Source organism: Hemitrygon akajei, chromosome 5 (genome assembly GCF_048418815.1).
Source record: "Hemitrygon akajei chromosome 5, sHemAka1.3, whole genome shotgun sequence".
In the NCBI taxonomy this organism is placed as follows: Eukaryota; Metazoa; Chordata; class Chondrichthyes; order Myliobatiformes; family Dasyatidae; genus Hemitrygon; species Hemitrygon akajei.
Genome location: NC_133128.1, coordinates 180702824 through 180723747, shown reverse-complemented (window position 1 = coordinate 180723747; position 20924 = coordinate 180702824). Strand labels below are relative to the sequence as shown.

Below are 20924 nucleotides of genomic sequence, written 5' to 3'. Positions count from 1 at the left end.
AAATGGGATCAATGTCGGATTAGTATAGATGATGTTTGATAGTTAGTGTAGAATTTGTGGGCCATAGAACCTTTTGCCATGTTGTATGAAACTATGAGCAGTCTAACCATTCAATACTCTCCATCTTAATCCCTTGTCCCTTTTTTTTTCCTATGTTCTTAAAACCACCTTAACCACCATCTTTAACAGTATCTTTTGTCTCTAACATCAGTATTTTGTACCTCCATGCCTTTCTGGCTATGCCTCAGTGGAACAATCTCTTCTTCTTCATCTCTTCACCATGGGAACTTAAGCAGGTTGATAAATGACAGAAATGAAAGAAAGAACAATAGAATGTAAAAACAAAAAACATGGCAATTAAGGACAAGAGACCAATAAGTCACATACTTAAAAAAGGCAAGATGATTAGCATTGGCAAGAATATAAGCCTAAGGCTTTGTATCTTAATGTACAAAGCATTCATAATAATGTTGATGAACTAACAGCACCAATAGAAGTAAATGGAGTTGATCCGACAGCCACTACATAAATATAGTTGCAAAGGGATTGAAAATAGACACTTAATGTTGAAGGATAGTTCACAAAACGTTGCTGCAGTGGTTCTGATAATAAATATAGTTATGAGAGATAATCTAGCCTCAGAAGATATTGAATCTATTTTGAGTGGAGAATCAAAAATATCAAGATAAAGAATATACTGGTAGAAATCATATATGGACCCCAAACAGTAGCCATACTGTTGGAAGGGGTATAAGTAAACAATTAATGGGAGCATGCAAAGAGAATAGTGCTATATTATGGCAGACTTTAATTTCACATAAATGAGCTTAATCAATTTTAAAACTGTAGCTGGAGGAAGTATAAATTAACAGTTAATGAGAGCCTGTAAAAACTACAGTGCATTTATGGGAGACTTCAATCTTCATATGTTCAGGTCTAATCAAATTGAAAATAGTAGCTATGAGAACAAATTCATAGAGTAAATTTAGGATGGTTTTCTGGAATGATATATAATGGAGCTAACCAGAAAGATGCAGGCTATCTTGGATCTGGGAATGGGCATAATATAGAACATAGAATATTAGAACGCAATAAGGCCCTTCAGCCCATGATCTTGTGCCAACCTTTAAATCTAAAATCAATATAACCTTTTCTATCTATACAGCTCTCCATTCTTCTGTCATCCATGTGCCGATCTAAGAGTTTATTAACCCTAATGTATCTGGCTCTTAATGTCACCTCTGGTGGGATGTTCCACACACCTGCCATTTGGTATAAAGAACTTAGATATCATGCTGTACTTTTTCCAATCACCTTTAAATTATGGCCCTTTGAACTATCTATTTCCGCCCAGGGAAGGTGTCTTCGGCTATTCACTCTAGCTATGTCTTTTATCATCTCGTACACTTCTATCAAGTGACTTCTCATCCTCCTCCACTCTAAAGGGAGTAGCCTTAGCTCGTTCAACCTCTCATTGTGAGATATGCCCTCTAGTTCAGGCAGCACCCTGGTAAATCTCCTCTGTACCATCTCTAACACTTCCACATTCTTCCTGTAATGAGGTGACCAAAACTGAACACAATGTTCTACATGTGGTCCAACCAGGGTTTTATAGAATTGCAACATTACCTCAAGGCTCTTGAAATCAGTCTTCCAACTAATGAAGGCCAACCCACCATATGCCTTTTTAATAGCCATATCAACTTGTATGTCAACTGGGAGGAATCAATGGATCCCTCTGTTTCTCCACAATGCCAAGAATCCTGTCATTAACCCTGTATTCTGCCTTCAAATTTGTCTTTCCAAAATGAATCACTTCACACTTCTCCAAGTAGAACTCCATCTGCCAATGTCAGTCCAGCTCTGCATCTTGTCAATGTCCTGTTGCAACATTTAACAATCCTCTACACTATCCACAACTCCACCAACCTTGGTGTCATTTGCAAACTTACTAACCCACCTTTCCACTTTATCTAAGTCATTTATAAAAATTACAGAGATCAGGGGTCCTAGAACAGATTCCTGTGGAATACTGCTGGTTGCCAACCTCTAGGCAGAATACTGTCAATCTAGAACCACCCTGTACATTCTACGGCAAAACCAATTCTGTACCACGCTGTCAAATTTCCTTGGACCCTATGTTTCCTGACTTATTAGCCTACCATAGGGAACCTTATCAAATGCCTTACTAAAATCCATATAAACTATGTCCACTGTTCTACCTTCAACAATGTGCTTTGTCACATCCTCAAAGAATTCATTCAGGCTCGTGAAGCATGACTTGCACCATACTGACTGTCCCTAATCAGAGTATGAGACAGGTTTAGTAAACTGTTGTAAGACCTATTCTACTGTGTATGTTTCTGTGGGATTTGTGCACCTAAATTATTTCACGTAGGACCATTGGGCAAAATTAGTATTGATCTCCCTATAATGCTTTAACATATTCTTAAGCATGTTCCAATTTTGGCCACTTTTCATGGATAGGATGTTGAAACCTAAAACAAGGTCTTTCCTTCCCTTTAGGATGGTCATAAAATATTGCGTATCACAAGTCAAAGACAACTTTGTGTTCACTGTGTGCCCTAAACAATATTTTTCTCAACTGATAGCATCAAATAGAGATTTTTTATGCATTTAGGCTAGGTGCAAATTGTTAACCAACAAAGAAAATAAGAACACAAAAAGTAGGCATTCGTCAAGATCACACTGTCCTTCAACACTGTTCTTCCTGTGTTCATTCCTTATCCGTTGATTCTTTTAATATCCCTTAACATACAGAAATTCAGTAATCTTTGTTTTAAATGAACTTAATTGCTTCTTTGATGTTGATTCCACTTAAATATATAAAGATGGACTGATATTTGTTTTTCTTTAGAAGTATTGTCTGTAAATTTCACCTGTTAAGTACTGGTTATCCATGTTTGAAAATCGCTTGTATCATCAGTGAATCTGATAGAAATTCATATTTGATTTTTCTGTGGTGGGCATCATTCAATGTGCTCATCAAATTTGTTTCTGCTTGCTTCAATAATTCTATATGGTGATCTGCTTATGTTGTCTTTGACATTTTTTGTTCTCCACTGAACTGGCTTTAAATAACTCAGCTCTTGTACAAATCTATCCATGTTTAGCTGGAGCTTCAGTTTACATTTCCTTGACTTTTTCCACATCATTTCCCCACAGCCCCTTCCTCACCAGCCTTATTATTTATCTACAACCAACAAGTATTTAAGCATTTGATATTCTTGTTTTGTCCTCTTTTCTGCTTGGGTCTTCTAATATTTTCAAAATCTTTATTCTAGCCACTTTGATATTTTTCCCCTAGTTTATACAGTTTTGCTCTTTCATTTCATTTTCATTTTTCAATCTTTTTTATTGATTTTCAAATAAAGAATATACAAATCGAAAGAGGAGTTTAACAAGTAGATAATATAAAAGACATATAAACAGCAATATTAAAGACAAAAAGCATATAATATCAAACTCAAATAGGTAATATATTATGCTGTTATATATACAATGGTCAGAGAGAAATTACAACTCCTCATAGCAATCGTAAGTTTTGCTCTTATTTACAGTTTAGAGATTTTGCTTTTTTTTTGTTTTCTTTGTTAAAAATTTTATTAATTTAATAATGGTACAACTGCTATAATTTAAACAAATAAACTAAACTTCCAATGTTTGTTCTATTAATAGGGAAAAGTTAGAATTGCATCTTCAGAACTTCCTTGAAGTTGGAAGCTTTGAGAATGAATTCCATTTTGAAATGAAGAAGTATGGTGTGTATTATCTGCATATAGTTCATTTTGTTTGTGGAAATGTCTGGAACAAGGAAATAGTGGCTATTTTGAAATTCCATGAGACTTTTAATATCTCACTGAAATAGTAGTAAGAAATTTGTGTAGCAACTTAAAAATAGTGTAAGTTGCTGAAGCCCAAAAAAAAATCTTGTAAATTGAATTCCCAGTTCACTTTTGTGTATCTACAGTTTTTAAGGTTTGAAAATAAGATGCTTACTCTAGAATTTCGTAGCAATTTTATGTTAAGAATAATAAGTCAAACTGACCAGAATGTCCCTTTCATTGCTCTTTGATGTCATATATTCAATTTCTCCTTCTGAGTAGATGTTAAAATGCTTTAATTTTCTTAATTTCCCTTGAGAATGATCTGTGAGCTCCACCTGGAAAGTTAGAACATCAGTAACACACACAAAATGCTGGAGGAACTCAGCTAGTCAGACAGCATCTATAGAAATGAATAAACAGTTGGCATTTTGGGCGAGACCCTTCTCCAGAACTAAATACCAAATAAAATTTACACACTACAATTCCTGAATGCAGATGAACCTGCCCACCAACTTGACCAGGCTTCAGTGTTTCCAGCCAGCAATGTCTTTAGCTAATAACTGATCTTGGGTAATTAGTGCAATCTTCAGGTTTACCTAAACTCAAATGTAGATGGTAGTCATTTGTGTGCAGTAACACAGGCAAACTTCATTTAAGAAGGACGATTATTTGAGTAAGGTTCTGGAAGGCAGCTACTGAATGCTTCCCAGTAAAATAACTTCTCTTCCTTATTTTATTGTAATTCATCTTGAAACCTCGATGTTCTTGATTGGGTGAGACCAGAAATTGAAATCAGTCAAGATGTGAATTTGGTGGAGTTTTAGGTGCTTTAAACATATTTGAAATGTCCCCTTTATATGGTGTTTGTCAATACCTTAATATGGGATGATACAGTGCAAAAGAGCTGGTCATTGACTTCAGGAAGGAGGCGCTGCAGTGCACATACTCCTGGTTTACATCAAAAGTGTTGAGATTGAGAAGTTTGAGGGTTTCATATTCCTGGGAATGAATATCACCAATCGTTGTGATCCAACCAGGTAGGTGCCATGGTCAAGAAAGCTCACTAATGTCTCTACTTCCTCAGGGATAAGGAAATTTTGCATGTTCCCAGCAACTCTTACACATTTTTTGATGCACCTTAGAAAACATTGTGTCTGGATGCATAATGGCTTAGCAGAGCAACTGCGTTTCGTGTCACAGCCAAAAACTGCCAAATTAGCTCAGCACATTGTGGAAAGCAACCTTCCCTCCATGGACTTTGTCTATACTTCTTGCTGCCTTAGTAAAGCAGCAAGCATAATCAAAGACCTTACCCTTCCTGATTATTTTCTCTTTCCCTCTCTCCCATTGGGTAAAAGATACAAAAGCCTGATAACATGTATCACCAGGCTCAAGGACAGCTTCTAAGCTTCTATCTAATGTTATTAGGCTCTTAGTTAGACCTCATATGATTATATAAACTCTTAACCTCAACATCTACCTCGTTGTGTTCTTATTGCACAACACCTTCTCTGTAGGTTTTACATTTTATTCTGCTTCGTTATTGTTTTACCTTGTTCTCCCTCAATGCACAGTGTAATGATTTGATCTGCACAAACTCTGTGCAAGACAAGCTTTTCACTGTATTTTGGTGCATGTGACAATAATAAATCAATTCCATTTCCATCTTGAAGGGCTGAAGACATCTAATAAATATGTTTTTAATGTTTAAACTGCATTAAACTGACATTGTATGAACCTGACCCTCTAAACAAAAATCATTATATAGTAGATACATTGTGATTTTTTTTGTCCAACTCAAGGTATATTGTTGTGCAGAGACCAAGAAGTCTTCAAAATAGCTACAGTGGATCCCATCCTACAATTAAAGAGAGACTTGAAACAAAAACAAATTGAAATGCAGCATTTTACTTTGCAGAAGGATGGATTTAATTCCAGTCAGATATTAAAAGAGGTATGAAAATACTTAATCTGACTTTAGTTTCACTTAGATCTTTTTGTTATTTCAAAGTTGTTGACTAAACATGGAATTATATTTTCCCAACTTTGCATCTAACCTATTGCACTTGTATACTAATTTCCATTAATGTTTAGCTTTTGTATTTGTATTACTTCATACTGAAATATCATATCACACTAGAATAATGCTACACATTTAATGCTCTGTACATGAATTCATTGCTTAGTAGCATTAAAATAGAAGGCTAATGTGATAAAAAAAAAAGTGAAGTAGTCTTGGAGCTGACAGTGTTATCAATGTAGAAAACATACTTATCCATAATAGAAATAGGTCAGTTGATGACTATATGGTGCCTGCATCCCTGAAGGATTCTACTATTGATTCCTTGACAATGCCAGCCCTTCAAATACACCCCTTTTGCCATTCTATCCAGCTCAGAACCTTTTATTGGTTCTTCCTCCTCATTGTAACATTCCTTTTAGTCAGAGTGGAAAGATTCTGTAGAGTTGAAGATCATGCTCTAACCTAATTTTCATTTCATATCTGTAATGCTTTTGTTGTTTGCCCTCCAATGTTTTACAGCTTTTTGGTTTTCAATAAAGCGTCCATTTCAGTAACTATATAGAAACATAGAAAACGTACAGCACAATACAGGCCCTTCAGCCCATAATGCTTTGCCAAACATGTATGTACTTTAGACATTACCTAGGGTTACCTACAGCCCTCTATTTTTCTAAGCTCCATGTAGCTATCCAGGAGTCTCTTAAAAGACCCTATTGTATCTGCCTCCACCAGTGTTGACGGCAGCCCATTCCACGCACTCACCACTCTCTGAGTAAAAAACCTACCCCTGACATCTCCTCTGTACCTACTTCCAAGCACCTTAAAACTGTCCCCTCTCATGTTAGCCATTCAGCCCTGGGAAAAAGCTCTGACATCCTCTTTATAATATTTCTCCTAACAATAGTTCTAACTCATTAGATCTGAACGTTAAATATTATAATCACAAAGCAACATCTGACTGGTTATTAAGGATTTTAACCTGCTACTGAAAAAGATGTTCTTATTTCTATAAATTTTCACATTCTCAAGATATTCAAAATAACTTGATTGGATTTTTTTTTGTGTGTAATAAATATTTGCCACCACATTACAGGGAAATGGAATTTTTATACTCATCCAAATAGTATCATGAGATTATTCTTATGTTATCTAAGTGGGGAGATAGGCTATTGGTTAAACATCTTTTCTGAATGGTAGTACAGTACCTTCAATAGTTCAAGTATCAAATTAATACTGTCCTATTCTTCCCATCCCTCCAACAATCTCTTTGACCCCCTATCATCAGGCAGGAGGTACCGTAGCATTTAGACAAGAATTGCAAGAACTGTTAGGATGTAAACAGTTTCTTTCCCCAGGCTGTAAGACTCCCATCATACATTCTCATCATGTATGAAGTGCCAGTAGCATTATACTGTTTACTTTTTAACTTGTATCATATATGCAACTTATTATTTGTTAATTTATATGTGGTAATATTACTTTGTGTTATGTGTTGTGCACCTTGGTCTGGAGGAATGTTGTGTTTGGCCATATACTTGTGTACAGTTGAATGACAATAAACTGAACTTGAACTTAATGCATGTTATGCGTTCATCCTTTGAGTGGGAGTGATTTCATAGTCTTCAACCTCAGTTCTATAGCAGCATGTGTCTAAACCAAATGAAGATGAAAATAAAGGTCACTTTAGTGAAACTTTTCTAGGGTATATTTTATCAACAACTGTCTTATGAACCTTTGGTTTAGTGACAATCTCACTACCACACTTATTCAGCAGACTTAAATAATTCATCAAAAGACATTGTTGTCTTATGTATGTTATTTATTTCTTGACTTTGTTTCAAGAGATGTAATTCTGTTGGAAAGGTGAACTCCCAAAAAGCATTTAAATTATTTTTTGCCACTGGTGGTCAATTGGAGTTGCTGAATGAATTATATGAATATCAAGCCTGAGGCTACCAGTGAAATTTGACAGTCTATCCATGAACAGCTGAATGCCCTCACTAGAAACTTCCATAAAAGTATAATTATCAGCATAACTTAGTTGTGGACTATTCAGTGCTGCAGACTTAGACTTAGTATACTTAATATGTTTATACTATTTGCACGGTTAAGAAACATCATTTTCATATTGTTTCCATTAAATTAGGTGGAATACGTAAAAGAACAACAGAAGACCATAATAGACAAGCTTGAACAAGAGAGACGGACCTTAGAAGAAGAAATCAAAAATATTGAATTCGAGGTAAGTGACTTTTTGAAAAAAAAAGTAAGGTGTATTTTCTGATCATGAAGTTGCAGAAAACTACCTTTATCATTTAGGATTCAGAATTATATCTTTTCAATATCAGGGAAGTTGTAGATAACTCAAAGTGAAATGGTGTTTTGTTATGTTTGGTGGACGACACATCTTTGCAACTGGTTCCTTGCAGATCTAGAGCATTTAGAAGTAGCTGTCTTTACCAATGTGTATTTGAGTAGCTACAGATATTGATGATAACAGGGTTATGGAGTCATAGGATTGCATAGCACAGAAACAGCCCTGTGGCCCACCACATTCATGCTAACTTTCTTGCTCATTTACACTAGTTTTAAATTGGTTTATTACTGTCACATGAACCAAAGTACAGTGAAAATCTTTCTTTTATATGCCACCTGTTGTGTATTTAATAGCTCAATATTTGAATGATCTTGTATATACAGTACCTATAAAAAGTATTCACCCACCTTGGAAGTTTTCATGTTTTATTGTTTTACAACATTGAATCACAGTGGATTTAATTTGGGTTGGCTTTTCTGACACTGATCAACAGAGAAAGTCTCTTTTGTGTCAAAGTGAAACCAGATCTCTACAAACTGTTCTAAATTACAAATATTAAGCACAAAATAAATGATTGCCCAAGTATTCACCCCCTTAAATGTGACACACCGAATCATCACTGGTGCAGCCAATTGGTTTTAGAAGTCACATAATTAGTTAAATTGAGATCACTGTGTGCAGTCAAGATTTTTCAATTGATTGCAGTAAAAATACACCTGTATCTGGAAGGTCCAACTGCCGGTGACTCCTGGCAAAAACTACACCATGAAGACAAAAGAACACTCCAAGCAACTCTACAAAAAGGTTATTGAAAAACCTGTCAGAAGATGGATACAAGAAAATTTCCAAGACACTGAATATCCCTTGGAGTACAGTGAAGTCAATCATTAAGAAATAGAAAGAATATGGCACAGCTGTAAATCTGCCCAAAGAGGCCATCCTCAAAAGCTGAGTGACCATCTGAGAAGGGGACTAGTGAGGGAGTCCAACAAGAGATCTATGACAACCCTGGAGGAGTTACAAGCTTCAGTGGCTGAGATGGGAGCGACTGCCTGGGTCCTTTACCAGTCACAGCTTTATGGGGGAGTGGCAAGTAGAAAGCCACTGTTAAAAAACTCACATGGAATCTTGGCTAGTTTGTCAGAAGGCATGTGGGAGACTCTGAAGTCAACAGGAAGAAGGTTCTATGGTCTCATAAAACCAAAATTGAGCTTTTTGGCCATCAGACTAAATACTATGTTTGATATAAGCCAAGCACTGCACATCATCAAAAACATACCATCCCTACCATGAAGCATGGTGGTAGCTGCATCATACTGTGGGGATTTTTCACTACAGCAGGCCTTGGAAGGATGGTGAAGGTAGAGGGTAAAATGAATGCAGCAAAATAGAAGAAATTCTGGACGAAAACCTGATGCAGTCTGCAAGAGAACTGTGACTTGGGAGAAGATTTGTTTTCCAGCAAGACAATGACCAAAGGATAAAGCGAAATCTACACAGGCTTAAAACCTACAAAGTTAATGTCCTAGAGTGGCCAAGTCAGAGTCCAGACCTCGATTCAATGGAAATTTTGTGGCTAGACTTGAAAAGGGCAGTTCACTCACAATCCCCATGCAATCTGATAGAATTTGAGCAGTTTTGTAAAGAAGATTGGGGAAAAATTGCAATGTCCAGATGTGTAAAGCTGATAGAGACCTATCCACATAGATTCAAGAGTGTAATTGCTGCCAAAGTTGAATCTACTAAATACTGACTTGAAGGGAGTGAGAAATAGTGCAATCAATTACTTTGTGTTTAACAATTATTATAAATTTAGACCAATTTGTAGAAATTTGTTTTCACTTTGATACAAAAGAGTCTTTTCTGTTGATCAGTGTCAAAAAACCAAATTAAAACCGTGTGATTTGTAAAATAATAAAACATGAAAATTTCCAAGGGGGGTGGGGTGAATACTTTTTATTGGCACTTTGTATATTGTTTGATTAAATATTCTTGTTTGTTTAAATAATTAATTATGGATTATATGTAAAAATACATTAATTGCATCATCATCACACTACCACATGATATGTTCATGCTCCACTTAAAGTAAAGATGAAGTTACACCCACATTCTGTACTCTCGTGTCTCCTTTGAATTAATTAAATGTTTTGAAGTTACAAAACATAACACCATCCATACACATCATTTCATTGAAACAAGGCATTGAAGTCAAAGTCAAAGTAAAATTTATTATCAGAGTGCATACATGTCACCACATACAACCCTAAGATTCTTTTTCTGTGGGCATACTTAGCAAATTTATAAAACAGTAACTGTAAACAGGATCTGTAAACTATAGACATCAGGAACCGTAAACTGTAAAAAGAATACTGTACAAATGCAGATAATAAATAGCGAGCATGAAATAACAAGATAAAAGAGTCTTTAAATGAGTGTAGTTATCCTCTTTTGTTCAAGAGCCTGATGGTTGAGGGGTAGTAACTGTTTTTGAACCTGATGGTGCGAGTCCCGAGGCTCTTGTTCCTTCTACCTGATGGCAGCAACAGGAAAAGAGCATGGCCTGGGTGGTGATTATCTCTGATGATCTCTGGAGAAGTTTTTACCCTACTGCGGTCACTTTGCTGAACAGTTAACTGCCGGTTAACTGTCGGCTAACTATTACTTGGATTGCACTACCTGTATGTATAATCTATATTTTCATTTATATTTATCATTATTACTGTTATGAGCAGAGAGACAACATCTGCCGGAAGTAAATTCCTTGTATGTGCATAGGTACTTGGCGATTAAAGTCTGATTCTGATTCTGATTCTGATTCTGATTCTGATTCTGATGTTGAATGCTGCTCTTCTACGACAACATTTCATGTAAATGTGCTCAATGGTTGGAAGGGTTTTATCTGTGATGGGTTGAATCCACCACATTTTGTAGGATTTTCTGTTCAAAGGCATTGATGTTCCCATATCAATGAGGTAGTACAAAGGAAAACAATAATAGAATGCAGAATAAATTGTCACAGTAGCAGAGAAAGTGCATTGCAAGCAGACAATGAGGAGCAAAGCCATAGAAAGGTAGATTTGGAGGCCGAGTCCATTTATCATTCAATAGTCTTGTAACAATGGGATAGAAGCTGCCCTTGAACCTGGTGGTATGTGTGTTCAGCTTTTGTATCTTCTGTCTGATGAGAGAGGGTAGAAGAGAGAGTGTGTGAGTGATGTGTTGTCTTTTATTATGCTGGCAGCGAGAAGTATAGACAGAGTCCATGGAGGGGAGACTGTTGACTGATTTCTGTGATGTGCTGAACTCTGTCTATGACTCTGTAGTTTCTTGCGATCACAGGCAGAACTGTTGCCATACCAAGCCATGAAACACCGGGGTAGAATGTTTTTTTATGATGCATCAGGAAAAATTTATGAGAGTCAAATGCGACATGCCAAATTTCTTTGGTCTCATGAGAAACAAGAGGCAGAGTTGAGCTTTCTTGGGTATGGTGTCTACATGGTTGGACAAGTACAGTCTATTGGTGATCCTATTTGCTTGCATTAGAATTGTGTCCTCCTTTATCTTGCCTATCTGAATGCCTGCCTAAGTATCTTTTAAATGTAGTGATTATATTTGACACCACCACCTCTTCTGGCATTGGTTCTAGATATCAACCACTTTTTGTTAAAAAGAAAACTTTCCCTCAAATCCCCTTTACAACTTCCTTCTCTCACCTTGTTTTTGATAACCCTATTATGAGAAAAAGATTCTGACCATCAACCCTGTCTTTGCCTCTCATAATTTTATATACTTATTCAGGTTACTTCTCAGCCTGCTTCACTTAAAGGTAAACAAGACCAAACTCTACAATCTTCCTTTACAACTAAGGACTTCCAATCAAAGTAACATTTTAATGCAGCTCCTCTGCACTTCCTTTGGTGTAATCACATCTTTCCTGTAGTGTATGTGGCGAATGCACATAATACTCCATGTTTGGACTAATCAGTGCTTTTTGAAGTTACAACAAAACATCCCAACATTCAATGCCCTGACCTATGAAGGCAATCATGCCATATTGCCTTTTTTGCCACTCTATCGAACTGTCTTTCTACTTTCAAGGAACTATAGACGAAACTCCAAGGTTCCTGTAATAATTACTTAGCCCTCTGCCATTTATTGAACAAGTCCTACCCTCTCTGTGACTTCCCAAGATGCATTACCTCACACTGCCGAATTAAACTCCATCAGCCAATGCCTCGCCTACATTCCATATGATCTATATCCTGGCCTTAGACAACTTTTCTCCTTATCCACAACACCACAAATTTTCACAGTAATAGATCTCATACGTTCGATTCAAGCAATTAATATATACCACAAACATTGAGGTTCCCAGTACTGACCCCTGTAGTATACTACACGTCACAGACTTCCAATCAGGAAGACTTTTAATCAGGTGCCACCAGTGACCTCCAATCCACATACCTAATGGTTTCTTTATTGTTGCTGGTGACTTCAACTATGTTAACTTAAAAACAGTCCTGCCTAAGTTCTATCAGCTTGTTGGCTTTGCTACCAGAGGTGAGAACACATTAGACATGGTTTATACCAAAATCCATGCTGCACACAAGACTGCTGTCTGCCCCCATCCTGGATACTCAGACCACTTAACTATTATGCTAATTTCTGCATATGGACTTCTGAATAAATGTGTCAAACCAGTTCAAAGGGAGATAAATACCTGGGGAGAAGGAGCATTACAGGACTACTTTGAAAACAGGGACTGGAGCATGTTCAGGGAGGAGGTGACTTACGACTCATATTAACACCGATGAATATCCGAGATCTATGACTGGCTATATAAAGAGGATGTCACCGTTATTAAATATGTCTCTGTGAGAGTAAATTAGAAGCCAAGGTTGACAGCAGAGGTCCAGGCACTGCTGAGAGATCAGGATACTGCCTTCAGTTTGGGTAATAAGACAGCTCTTAGGTCAGCAAAAGCTTCACTTTCCCACGCAATCAGGAAAAGAATATACAGCCATTTCTGTGATTAATCTTCTGGACGAGTACATTATGTAGATCCTTATCAAATGTCTTACTGGTTGATATAGACAGCGTCTATTATTCCACCTTCATTAATCTTTTAAGTTACCTCTTCATAAAGTTCAATCAAATTAACAAGATAAGATATACTGACCATCTCTAATTAGCCCCTTTTTATCAAAATGTCTAATAATTTCTGTATCATTGATGGAAAGCTTATTGACCTCAGTTACATATGAGGTATTACAAGGGCAGGGTTGTAAATTTTGTATAAGTGACTTCAACAAGGCCTTTGACAAAGTTCCATATGGTCTGGAAAGTTATCGCAGGTGAGCTAGCCAACTGGATATAAAACTGGTAGAAGGTAGAGGGCGCAATACTTTTCCATTTGGAGGACTGTGACTAGTGCATAGAGTCAGATGGAATCATGCCATTTGGCCCATCTCAACCATACCAACCAAGCTGTCTGGTGAGCTAGTCCCATTTACCTGCATTTGGCCCATATCCCTCTAAACCTTTCCTATCTGTGTACCTGTTCATTAAATGTTGTAATTGTACCCACCTTTACTACTTCACCTGGCAGCTTGTTTCATGTACCCTCAAGCCCCTTTGTGGAAAAACTTTCCCATCAAGTACCTTTTAAATCTTTTTCCTTTCAACTTAAACCTAAGTCTTCCTGTTTTAAACTCCTCTACCCTGGAGAAAATACTGTGACCAGTTACCTTATCTATGCCCCTTCATGATTTTATAAACTTCCATAATGTTATCTCTTGGCTTCTTTGCTCTATGGAAAACAATCCCTGGACTGTATATCCAGTACTTTCTTATAACTCAAGCACTCCAGACCAAGCAACATCCTTTTCTGCACAAACCTTAACTTAATTAGATTTTTCCTCTGGTATGGTGAGAAGAACTGCACACTATTCCATGTTGTTCTTGGTAGATACAGATGAGAAACACTGATCTCAACAGTAGCAATTCAATTCACAAACCTTCAAAAAACCCGCACAAAGTGGCAACATAAATTCTGCAGATGCTGGAAATTTCAAGAAACACACATGAAGTGAAACCCTCTAGCATTTCACTGCATAAGTCTTATCCTTGTTTGGCCTTCCAAAGTCAACACCTCACATTTCTCTACATTAAATTCCAGATGCCATTTTTCAGTCTATTTTCCCTGCTGGTCAAGATCACATTGCAAGCTTCGATAGTATTCTTCACTGTTCACTATGTCCCAATCTTGGTGTCATCCACAAATTTGTTGATCCTGTTTTCCACATTATCAAATGAATCATTAATATACATTATAAACAATAATAGATACAGCACTGATCTCTGTGGCACTCCTCTGGACACAGGCTTCCAGCTTGAGACAAAATTATCAGCAACCACTCTCGGACTTCTGTCTCTGTCAGTGTTGAATCTAATTGATTACTTCATCCACAATGTCTGGTAACCTAACCTTCTGGACCATGTAGACAATGTCCACTGTCCTTCCTTCATCAACCTTCTTAGTCACCTTCTTGAAAAGCTATTGGATTGGTTAGACATTTAGTAATGCGATTACTTGAGTGAAGTATGTTGTTATCCTAAGGGGTTGTCATTTGGTTGGTCCTCATGTAGCTGTAGAGGCTGATTCTGAATCTATACGTTCTGGTGCAGTGTGGGCAAAAGTAAACAGTGGCTGTAGTTAGTGATTGGGTCTTTTGATTGCTTGTCTCTCTTTTTGTAGTTACTGTTTTCTGCAGCACAGTGGAGGTCACTCTTATATAGCACAGTTCCGTCTTGAACAGATTTCCTCCAGTTGTATTTATTGAGTACAATGTCCTCCCAGTTTTTAGATGTAATTTTGAATTTCTTCAGACTGATTTTGATGTTATCTTTGAAGCATTTCCTTTGCCCACCGGGAGCTCGCTAATTTTCCTTCATCTGGGAGTGAAGGATCTGTTTGGGGAGATGGAGTTCAGCAACTGGATGACATCAGAGTAAGCGTTACTTTATTGTACTGGAGACAAGGTTCAGTTTAGCCTCTTCTAGAACACTGGTGTTAGTGTGCATGTCCTTTCAGTGGATCCTCAAAATCTTTTATAAGTCTCTTTGGTCATACTATTCCAGAGCTTTCAAGTGCTTACTGTAAGTGGTCAATGACTCAGCTACATACAGGAATGTAGGAAGGACGTCTGCTCTAACGACCAAAAGTTTTGTTTGGACTTGTAGATTATGGTCTTCAAAGACTCTTTTCCTTAACCTTGCGTGGGCTCCACTAGCACTACTCAGGTGGTGGTTGATCTCTTAGTTGATATCTGCTTTTGAGGAGAGAATTCTGCCAGGGTAGGGAAAGTGGCCTACTTTTTCAAGAGCAATAGCATCAACTTTTATGGAGGGTTGCATAAATGGCTGGTTGGCCCAGGGCTCTACATGCTTTGGCAAAGGCATTTAGGATACATTGGAAGTCTTCTTCTGAGAGGTCTGTGATTGCATTGTCATCCACATACTGAAGCTCTTTGATAGTGACCTTGTTCTTGGCCTTGAACTGGTTGATGTTGAAAATCCTCTTGTCCATTCTATACATGATTCTTGACAATTCTTGGCCAGTGAGGTGAAGATGGGAGCAATAAAGATAGCAAATAGGGTGGGTGCGATGATGCAGCCCTGTTTGACTCCTGTCTTGAGAGTGAAAGGTTCTGATTCAGTGACACTACTGCTGAATACTGTGGCTGACATGCCATCATGCAGTAATCTCTGTATTCATTTCCCCACAGCCATTCCACTGACTGCCCTACCTCTCCGGTTCCCAATCCCCTGCAATTCTATTTTAAACCATCCTAAATAGCTCTAGCATACTTTCCTGCAAGTATTTTGCTTCCCCTCCAGTTCAAGTGGGAACTGTCCCATTTGTATAGGTGTTTCCTGCCCTGGAAGAGAGTCTGATGATCTAAATAAAATGCCTAACTAAACTGATCCTGACTACAAAATGTCCACATCTCGCTATTCTCTGCACATTTATGTGCCTATCTAAGATACTTAAATGTTTCTGTCATTTTTGCCTCCTCTACCAACTTTGATTGAGCACTTTAGGCACATACCATGCAGTAGAAGTCTTGCCCCACAAATCTCCTTTGAATTTGCCTCCTCTCACCTTAAATGCATGCTGTCTGGTAAATAACATTTTGACCCTGGAAGAAAGATACTGGTCATGTACTCTGTGTCTCCTATAACCTTATAAACTTCTGTCATGTGTCCCCTCAGCCTCTGCTACTTCAGAGAAAACAAAAGAATGCAATATTCCGGATGCAACCTCACCAGAGTTTTTAAACTTGCAACGTAACTTCCTGACTCATGAATTCATGCCATCTCCACTTTCCATAAATTATTCCAAACAAGCACATCATCAAACTCTGGATCCTGGGAGTCAGTGTCTTCTTCTGTATCTGGATCTTTGACTTCCTGACCAATAGACTGCAATCAGTAAGGGTAGGCAGCAACACCTGAATTATTCTAAACACACGTGCTCCTCAAGTTGTGTCCCCAGCCCCCTACTCTACTCTCTGTACACTCATGACTGCATGGGCAGATTCTGCTTCAACTCCATCTTCAAATATGCAAATTATACCACCAATTATGGGCCATATTTCAAATAATGATGAATTGGGATAGAGACTTCAGTGATATGGTGTCATGACAACAACCTTTCCCTTAATGTCAACAAAACAAAAGAGCTGGTTATGGCCTTCAGAAAGGGAGGTTGGGGTGGGGGTGCAGGGGAGATGCAATGCTCATGGTCCTGTCTACATCAACAATGTTCAGAAGCTTTAGAACTTTAAGTTCTGAGGTGTGAACATCACCAATTCTGGTCTAACCACATTGATGTCATGGCCATAAAATCTTACTAACTACTTTCCTTCCTCAGAAGGCTAAAGAAATCTGGCTTATCAGCATCAACCACTTTTTATCGATGCACCATAGAAAACATTCTAACTGGATGCATCAGAACCTGGTATGGTAACTGTTCTGCACTTGACCATAAGAAACTGTAAAGAGTTGTAGATGCAGCTCAGCACATGGCAGAAACCAGTCTTTCTCCCCTCCCCCACACCTCCCCATGGACACTGCCCAAACTTCTTGCTGCTCAGTAGATCAGCCAGCATTATCCTACCCACCCTGGTTATTCCCTCTTTCATTTCACCCCTCCCATTGGGCAGAAGATACCTGAAAGCACAGATTCATGTACAGCTTCTATCCACTGTTATTAGACTCTTGAATGAACCTCAGACTATTGACATCAAAATCTACCTTGTTACGATCTTGCTGTTTATTGTTTATCAACACTACACTTACTTTGTAGTTTCATGTTTATTCTACATTACTATTGTTTTACTTTGTTCTATATCAATGTGCAGCATAATAATTTGATCTGTATGAGTGATATACAAGACAAGCTTTCCAATATTTCTTGGTATAAGTGACAATAATAAACCAGTAACAATACAATGCAAAATATACAAACGTTTGTATTATTTTCCACCCTATCAACCTGTACAACTACTTTCAATGAGCCATGAACTTAGACCACAAAATCCCTCTGTACATCAACATTGTTAGGGTTCTCCCATATACTTGATCTCTCATAGTGTAGTGCTTCACACTTTGCTAGATTAAACCTCATTTGCCATTTATCTGTCCATATTTGCTACTGATCTAAATCCTGTTGTGTATCCTTTGGTAATTGTCTACACTATTCAGCATGACATAAAACATTGTATTGTCTGTGGATATGTATATTCAAAATTTAACTAATAAAGCGTCAACCTCTGAGATGTCATAGAAGTCTTTAGAACTTGACAAACATCATTCAATGCAAATAGGAAATACTGAAATTTTTACTAATACTCAAATATAATTGAGCTTGCATATTCTGAAATATTTGCCAACAATTGTTACTCTCTCATTTGGTAGAGATCTGTAGTTTTTCAATCAGCATTAACACGTTCTGCGAAAAAAAGAGTACAGTCGACATTTCGGGCCAAGACCCTTTAGCAGGTCTGCTGAGATGTCTTGGCCCAAAACGTCAACGTTACTCTTTTCCACAGATGCTGCCTGTCCTGCTGTGTTCCTCCGGCATTTTGTGTGTGTTGCTTGGATTTCCAGCATCTGCAGATTTTCTTTTGTTTGTTAACAAGTTCTGTGCTGATTACAAATTTAATTTAGAATATTATTAGGCATGGACATGATTACAATGAGAATATTTACCAATATCTATACATGTTTTCCCGTATTATCAGAAAGAAATTCCCCCTCATCTTGATGACATTCCAGAGGATATACATTATTTGAAATGCCCCTATCCTGGGTTAAAGGCCTCTGTCATGCAGGAGTTCCAGAATCTCAATGCAAAATATAAATCTCAGCTCGAGGAGATCAATCTACAACTTAAGTCTGCAGACAGGTAATTAACAAATGTACAAAGAATGAATCCAAACATTTTCCTGTTTTATGAATGGTTAATTCATGAAAATGTAATATATGTAGTTGTAAAGAATATATATGAAATGTGAGTCAATCTTAATTTGTCATTCATATGTAATACACTGGACAACAATATGTTTTGGAAGTGTTGCTTCCTCAAACTGCTTTTTGTTTAAGATAGATGACATGAAGCTGAACACATAATTTCAGACTACGGTACTTGAATCACATAGGAATTTGGAGAAACAATAAATTAACTTTTATTGAATATAATGCATTTAATTGCATAGAACTGCTGATGCTTTGAATTGTGCAACTAAGCTAAAAACGTTTTGTTGATGATTTTCATTTGTACTCAGTGTCTGAGGCTTCTTGCTTAAGTGTCCAACACTCATCAGCCAGTATTGTGGGCAGCATTTTAGTTGACTTGAATTATGAATTGAAATAACATGTATAGGCTATTTTAAAAAATGGTGCTTCATAGTGAACTTCCATGATTTTCATGATCAGGAGCCTAAAATCCATAAGGTACAGCCAAAAGTATTCAGGAAGCAAAATCTTTGTTGTCCAGTGAAATCAAGACTATGGCTTGACTTCCTTTATGCATGGTAGGTCGTATCTAATTGATCTTATAGAGTTTTTCCAAGGAGGTTATCAGGAAAGTTAATGAAGAAAAGGTAGTAGATGTTGTCTAAATGTACTTTAGCAAGACCTTTGACAAGGTCCCACATGGGATGTTGGTCAAGAAAATTTAGTCACTGAGCATTCAGGATGGATTCGACATTGACTTCACAGGAGAAGCCAGAGAGTGGTAGTAGATGGTTGCCTCTCTGTCTGGAAGCCTGGGACTAGTGGAGTGCTGTAGGGATTGGCATTGGGTTCTTTTTATGTTTATCATCTAGTTGATAATATGGTAAACTAGATCAACAGGTTTGTGGATGACTGAAAATCTGCAATTACAGCATATTAAGATAGATAAGTTCCAAGGGCCTCACCAGGTGCAGCCTAGGACTTTGTGGAAAGCTGAAGAAGAAATTGCAGAGGTGTTTTTGCTTCACTATTAACAACTGGCAAAGTTCCTAAAGACTGGAAGGTGGTTCATGTTTAAGAAATGTAACAAGGACAAGCTAAAGAGCCACAGGCCAGTCAGCCTGAGGTTAGAGGTGAGTAAGTTACCAGAGGGAATTCTGAGTGACAGGATCTACTAAAATTTGGATAGACGGAGACTGATTATTTGTAGTCAGCATGGCTTTTTGCATGAAAAGTCAAACCTTGATGAACATTTTAGAGTTGTTTTGAAGAGGTAACTGAAATGGTCGATGAGCATGGAGCAGTGGATGTGGTCTATTTGGACTTTAGCAAGGCTTTCAACAGAGTCCCACATGGTCGGTTGGTCTGGATCATTAGGTTCTGTGGAATACAGAGAGAGCTTCTTAGGTGGCTTCAAAATTGGCTCAGAGGTAGGAAAAATAATGGTGTTGGTTGAAGGTTTGTTTTTCAGAATGGAGGTTCATGATTAATAGTGTGCTGCAGAGGTTGACATGGGCACCCTTATTATTTGTTATTGATATGAATGATTCAGATGTGAATGCAGAAAGCTTCACAAGTAGGTTTGGGGATGACACAAAATTATTTTGTTGAGTTGAAGAAGTGTTGTTGAGAGTGAAGAAGATTCTTGTAGATTACAGGGGGAGAAGTGGCCTGAGGAATGGCAAATGGATCAGATAAATCTGACGTGATGCAGTTTGGAAAGCCAAACCAGCGTAGAATTATACTAGGAATTGTAGGACACTAGGGATGTAATGGAACAGAGGAACTGGGGACTACAGTTATATAAATCATTGAAAGTGGCTTCATATGTAGACAGTGTCAGAGAGGTGAAGAAAGAGTTTACCACGCTGACCTTCATCAAGATATAGGGGTTGGAACATTATGCTGCAGTTGTATAAGTGTTTGCTGAAGCCATACCTGGAGTACTTTCTAAAGTTTTAGTCTTCCTGTTATAAGAAAGACATTGTTAAACTGGAAAACATGCAGAAAACATCCACAAAATTGTTGCTAGGACCGGAGAGACTGAGTTATAGGGGGAGGTTGGCCAGGCTAGGCTTTATTTTTTGGAGCAACTAAGAATGAAGAAGGCTTATAGAAGTTAATAAAATCATGAGTGGCAGTCTTTTTCCCAGCTCTGGGGAGTCCAAAACTGGGAACTATAGATTTAGGGTAAGGGGAAAAATTTAAA

General features: G+C 37.6%; 1 protein-coding gene across 1 annotated transcript in view; it reads left to right on the top strand.

Annotated features, from left to right (window-relative positions):
- LOC140728520 (coiled-coil domain-containing protein 148-like) overlaps positions 1-20924 on the top strand; it is a 103526-nt gene that overhangs the window by 50903 nt on the left and 31699 nt on the right. Inside the window, exons 5-8 of the mRNA XM_073047359.1 lie at positions 3700-3782; positions 5651-5802; positions 8018-8113; positions 18502-18665. Of these exons, the coding sequence (XP_072903460.1) occupies positions 3700-3782; positions 5651-5802; positions 8018-8113; positions 18502-18665 (495 nt within the window). The remainder of the gene's footprint in view (positions 1-3699; positions 3783-5650; positions 5803-8017; positions 8114-18501; positions 18666-20924) is intronic.